The following is a 6,057-nucleotide window of genomic DNA, read 5'->3' as shown; positions in this document are numbered from 1 at the left end:
ATGCAGGAGGTCCAATATTTTAACTACAAGGCATTTGAACAACATTCCTCTGAGTTATTTACTGAAGATCTACTAAGTGACAGACACTGCTCTAAGGCAAACAGTCCTGAACAGGAGACAAAAATCCCAGGGCCTTATGCAGGATGACGGGCTCACTGGAGGGAGCCCCGCAGGACCGTGGAGATGCTCAGACTAGGAAAGAAAACCCAGAAAAGATTTGGAGGTTCTGTAGCTTGCCCACGGCCTAACCAGCAAGGGCCAGCCAGGATTCGGGCTCTGTTCTGGTGGTTTCTGAAGCCTGCTGTCCCAGGATGACTGGATGAGGACCGGTACCTGTCCCTGAAGGGTGAGCTCTTCATTTTCTTTACTACCGCTACGGCCTTTAGATTAACAGAAGTGCTGGAGGAAACATACAGTATACAGAGATGCAAGTTTCATTTATTCAAGTTAAATTATAGTATGAGTTTCATAAACAAAATCTGTGTAAATAAAAATACAAAGTACTACAAATTTCAATCATGTAAAAATACAAAACTTCTTGTATTCTTTTATATATATATTTTCTCTTTAGCATGACCAAAGTGTAGAGTAGTTGACCCAAAGTCTACACTTGATGACGCTAGCCAGCCAGGGAAACGGTTCTCTCGCCTTTGGCCTCTGTGACGCCAGCTCCAGTCTGGGACTGCTTCCAGGTGGGCCACAGGCCTCCCTCCCAAGCCTGGGCTCCTGAGGATCCCAGTGATCAGCCTCGCAGGGGGCAAGTGGCGCCACCGTGCCAGGGCTTGGCCCCCTCCCAGAGGCTCAGGGCGTGGCCCTGGGGGGGCGGGGCAGGGCCCCCTCCAGGAGACTCCTCGGAACGGAACCAGAACCGTAATAAGCTAATAAGCGGAGAGGCCCTGCGCTGGGAGCGCGGGCGTGGGCCTCACTGGTCCAGCTCGTTCTCGTTCTGCAGCGTCTTCATCGCCAGCCCCCACAGAGTCATGCTGGAGAAGAACTGACCCTCCGAGTTCCTGTACGCCATGGCCGACACCCGGCCACCCATGGAGTCGCCGCAGTGGTTGTCCAAAGTGGCCAGAGACGAGCGGACCGTGGCCATGCCGTCCACCGGCAGTGGCCCATCGCCTGTGGCGGTGTCCGTGGCAGAGTAAGCGAAGGCCTGGTGCTGCACGTGCTGCCCGGGAGCCTTGGCGAGCTTGCTGGGATCCAGACGGAGCTTGTCCTGGTCGCTGACGCCATGAGGCTGAGGTGTGGACCGGAACTTGCAGTAGGAGCCATCCGAGGGGCTGTCAAATTCTGTCACTGACTCCTCCACCGGGTGGAGCCGGAGCTTACCAGCCACGGGCATCACGGTCACAGCGACGTCTTGGGGAAACGAGCTCGAGCCGTGGGCCTGGTCCAGCTCGGAGGTCTTGATGGCTCGTGCGAGCTCCTGCAGCGACTCCTGGTCCTCGTCCTCGGCCTTGCAGTGCATCCGCCGGTGCCGCCGCAGCACGGCCGACCGCGTGAAGCACTTGTCACAGATCTCGCACGTGTACGGCTTCTCCCCGGTGTGCGTGCGCACGTGACGGCGGAGGTCGCCGGATCCCCCGAAACATTTCCCTGGACAAAGAGAGGGGTCTTTTCAGAAGTGGGCATTGGGAGGGTCGCCACCCCTTCCAGACCACGGAACGAGTGGCTCTCAGGCGAGTGGAGGTGAGTCCGCTGTTCGCGCTCACTCTGGGGGTCTCCTCCTGCTCCCAGCAGCCCCTCCTCCCGCAGCTGGGCGTGCAGGGCTCAGTCACGCCTCTCAGGCCGCCCAGCCGCTGTCCCTCTGCACTGGGTCACCGGCTGCCTAAGCCAGGCTGCCAGCCCTGCCGGCCTGTGGGAGCTGGGAAATCTTATCAGTTTCCTTTAAATGTTTGTACCTAGCACAATCTATATTTTTATTTACTTATTTTTTTAGAAAGAGAGAGGGAGAGACAGGAAAGGAGAGAGATGAGCAGCATCAACTCATAGTTAGTTGCGGCACTTCAGTTGTTCATTGTTTCTCCTAGTGCCTTGACCAGGGGGCTCCAGCTGAGCCAGTGACCCCATGCTCAAGCCAGCAACCTCAGGGTTTTGAAACCTGGGACCTCAGCGTCCCAGGTTGATGCTCTATCTACCGCGCCACCACCAGTCAGGCAGCACAGCTGATCTATAATTTAGAAACATCTTTTGCAAAGGCATTTTGTATTCTGCTTTTAACATAACGTTACACATAGTTCTCTAGGTTCTGTTGCCTGTATGTATGATTGAGGTAGGGATATTTCCATGATTAGACTAGGCAAGGGGATCAGAACATGAACCCAGTCACTAACCTGACACAAGTCATGGTGTATTTACAAAGGAGTGAGAACTACACGGTTTACGTGCACATCTGTTAACTCCTCCCTTACCTGTCTGTCACTCTATTTGAATTCTCAGCTCTCCAGCCCTGGGCAAGCAATGGTGGGCTATCTAAAAACACTGTCTAGGAACAAAATGATGTCAATGCCTATGTGTTACATTTTGGGCATTTTCTTCTGTTAACCTAAAAACAAGTCCTTTCAAAGTGAGAGGCAACAAGCATTTATTTGAGATCCGTAAGAATTCAGGATGGCCCTGGCCGGTTGGCTCAGTGGTAGAGCGTCAGCCTGGCGTGGAGTCCTGGGTTCGATTCCCAGCCAGGGCACACAGGAGATGCGCCCATCTGCTTCTCCACCCTTCCCCCTCTCCTTCCTCTCTCTCTCTTCCCCTCCCGCAGCCAAGGCTCCATTGGAGCAAAGTTGCCCCGGGTGCTGAGGATGGCTCTGTGGCCTCTGCCCCAGGCGCTAGAATGGCTCTGGATGCAACAGAGCGATGCCCCAGATAGGCAGAGCATCACCCCCTGGTGAGCGTGCTGGGTGGATCCCGGTCGGGTGCATGTGGGAGTCTGTCTGACTGCCTCCCCGTTTCCAACTTCAGAAAAAGAAAAAAGAAAAAAAGAATTTAGGATGCACTGATAGAGATGGAAGGCTGAACAGTATTCCCACCTGGAGAGGGGTCTTGATGAGAACGGGAAGGGACAAGGATGTCCAGAGGACAGGAGCCTGCTACCAGTGCAGAAAAGCTTACAGTGAGGCTAACTCGAAATAACGTTTTTACTTTTTAGCTGCAGTAACCACTGGACTAGCAGTCACGGCTGCTTTCCTGTGACCTTTGCGGACAGTTCTCTGGAGCACCAGGTTGCGTCGGGCCCAGTGCTGACGCCGGGGCGCCCTGTTCTAACGCTCCAGAGGTCCAAGGCGGCCTCTCTGGGCGGCAGCTCGGGCCCCCACTCTGAAGTGGCTCCGCCTGCGTGCCTCTCCGCCCCCATGCACACGGCACTGAACGGGCCACAGCAGTCCTTCCTGTGTTCCCTCTATGGCCACCGCCACGTCACGCCACAGGGACAGCACGTTCAGTTTGCGGACGCTCTCCACGGCGTGTTCTATTCAGACGCGCGGCACTGTAGGTCAGACGCTTCACACTGGCCCGCTACTGGTGCAGTTTGGGCTGCTTCTGCCGTTCGCTGTGCTATCTGACGTGCAATTTACAGCTTTCCTTTTGCTGTTTCCTTAAGATAAATTCTCAGTAGTGAAATTACTGCGCAGAAGTAGATACCATTTTTAGGGTGCTTAATATGTATACATTTTAGTGACAGACGGTCCCCACGAGAGAGGACTCTGGGAGCTGTTCTCCTATATCCCTCAAGTCGATGCGGCCAAGAGGCGGGCGCGACCCTGCCCTATGCAGGCCATGGGGGGCAGGGTCGGCTTCCTGCTTGGGAGGTCTGGTGGGAGCGAGCTGGCCACCTGTGTTGGTGGCAGAGAGAGGACGGTCACCTCTGGACTGTGTGGGCCTGCAGTCCCCTGGAACACAGAACGGAGTGTTTCTGGCAGGACAAGGGACAAGGGACGCACTGCCAGGAGAGCAGTCACGGCTGCTTAAATCCAGTGTAGGAGCACTGCCCAGGGGGGCTGCGGAGGAGACCCCAGGGGAGGCAGTCCTGGAGTGAAGTGCCACAAACCGAGGGCTGTGGAGAGCGTGCTGGTCTGCCCCTTAGGAAGCACCCTGAGGCTGGGGGCTGTCTTTAGGAGAGGCATGAGATGCCGGGGAAGGGGAGGGGTGGGGGGGAGGAAAGGAAGGGGGAGGAAGAGGGAGAGAGTAAGGCTTTAAACCAGGGGTCCCCAAACTGCAGCCCCCTGAGGCCATTTATCCGGCCCTACCATACTTCCGGAAGGGGCACCTCTTTCATTGGTGGTCAGTGAGAGGAGCATAGTTCCCATTGAAATACTGGTCAGTTTGTTGATTTAAATTTACTTATTCTTTATTTTAAATATTGTATTTGTTCCTGTTTTGTTTTTTTACTTTAAAATAAGATATGTGCAGTGTGCATAGGGATTTGTTCATAGTTTTTTTTATAGTCCAGCCCTCCAACGGTCTGAGGGACAGTGAACTGGCCCCCTGTGTAAAAAGTTTGGGGACCCCTGCTTTAAACACTGCAAACACCCTCACATAAACTTGTACAAGTGTTCACAGCAGGTTTGCTGAGTGGAGGAAATCACATAAAAGCACCACATATGGGGTGACTCCGCTTCTATGAAATGTTCAGAAGCAGCAAATCCAGAGAGAGAAGTAGATTAATGGCCGCCTAGGGCTGGGGTGACAATGGGGAGTGACTGAGCAGTTTCTCTGGGGCTTGACTGTGGTGAAGACACACAACTCGGTCACCAGCACAAAACCTCTGAAATGGTCACTTGGAAAGTGTAGTTTACAGTACGGGACCTTTAGCTCAATAGCGCTGTCTCCAGTGCTTGACCCTGCCACACGAGAATGGCCTTACTGCTCTCTCGCCCCAGCTCCCCAAGCTGACCCATCAGGTCAGAAGCCAGCGGGCGGGGCGGGGACGGGCTGCAGGTGAGGTGAGGGGAGAGGAGCTCCTTGGGGGAGGGGCCGCAGCTGCAGGCCCCCACAGGGAGCAAGGAGAACATGTAACCTTAGCTCACTGTCGCCTGCAATGATCTGGAATTGACACTGCACACGAGTGACCAGAGACTGCACCCATGACGTACAGGGTCGCAATGTCGCTCGTTCAGACTGACGGGAGCAGCGTGGAGCGGCCCACACCTGCGTCCGGAGACACACACGGCTGAAGCGGGAGATGAAGCCGAGTCGTCCTCTGCTTACGTTCAGGTCCTCCCTGGTTTAAATTCCAGTTCCGCTTGGAACGAGTGCTCTCAACAGCCCGGACTCCAGGCTTCCCACAGCTGGCTCGGGCGCTCTCCCCTGTTCCATCCACAGCGTCAGGTACTGTCACAGGCGCAGGCGCACACGCGCGTGGGCGCACCCCAGCTCCTCAGAGGCTGGGACACACTGGGATCACAGGTGACAGTGACTCAGCTCCGAGTCCCCGTGTCCTGGCCTGTACAATGAAGCACCGTGACACTGGCCGTCGGCTCTCCGTCTCCTCCCCGATGACTCACTGATGTGTCAGACCTGGGCTTCATACTGCGTGATCCCAAGAAGCCCTCCCTCTTGACCGCAGTGTGCCCCAGAGGACAGACAAGCGGTGGCCCTGCGCTCCAGGCGCGTGCTCGGGCACCAGCTGCCGGACCAGGCGTGCGGCCCCGGGGACCCTGTCTCAGTCACCCTGGTCCCTGGAGCATCTGGGCCCAGTGTGGACACCTCAGAGACACTCCGGGATTCTGATACACGAACGTGGAAATGAATGAGGACCACGTGCGGTGGTAAGGAAACAGCATGACTGCCATTCTACCCAAGAGCAAGCAGCGAGTATCCGACACCAGCCAGCTGATGCCCGCCCACAGCCAGGGATCAGGGCGGCGGGGTCGGGGCCTCCGGGCACTCACCGCAGGCCGTGCAGCTGTAGGGCCGCTCACCCGTGTGCCGGACGCGGTGCTTCACCAGCTTCCTCTGCATGTTGAAGGACTTCCCGCACTCGTCGCACGTGAACACCTTGTCGGCAGTGTGGGTCTTCTTGTGCTCCTTAAGGTTACTGAAGTTGCTGAACCCTGGGGA

At 56.0% G+C, this 6,057-nt stretch overlaps 1 protein-coding gene across 2 annotated transcripts in view; it reads right to left on the bottom strand.

The window, feature by feature from the left end:
* Window positions 1-433: 433 nt before the first annotated feature.
* Window positions 434-6,057, bottom strand: part of ZBTB49 (zinc finger and BTB domain containing 49) — a 31,531-nt gene continuing 25,907 nt past the window's right edge. Inside the window, exons 7-8 of one of the 2 annotated variants that reach the window (XM_066279567.1) lie at window positions 5,919-6,050; window positions 434-1,599 (exon numbers count right to left, since the gene is read on the bottom strand). In XM_066279567.1, coding sequence (XP_066135664.1) covers window positions 923-1,599; window positions 5,919-6,050 — 809 coding nt within the window. In that variant the 3' untranslated portion in view covers window positions 434-922. Of the gene's footprint in view, window positions 1,600-5,888; window positions 6,051-6,057 lie in introns of both variants that reach the window. The other variant, XM_066279566.1, reaches the window with a different exon arrangement.

This window comes from Saccopteryx bilineata, chromosome 5, assembly GCF_036850765.1.
Source record: "Saccopteryx bilineata isolate mSacBil1 chromosome 5, mSacBil1_pri_phased_curated, whole genome shotgun sequence".
NCBI lineage: Eukaryota > Metazoa > Chordata > Mammalia > Chiroptera > Emballonuridae > Saccopteryx > Saccopteryx bilineata.
The sequence above is the reverse complement of the archived record's forward strand: the minus strand, read 5'-3'. Positions and strand labels throughout refer to the sequence as shown.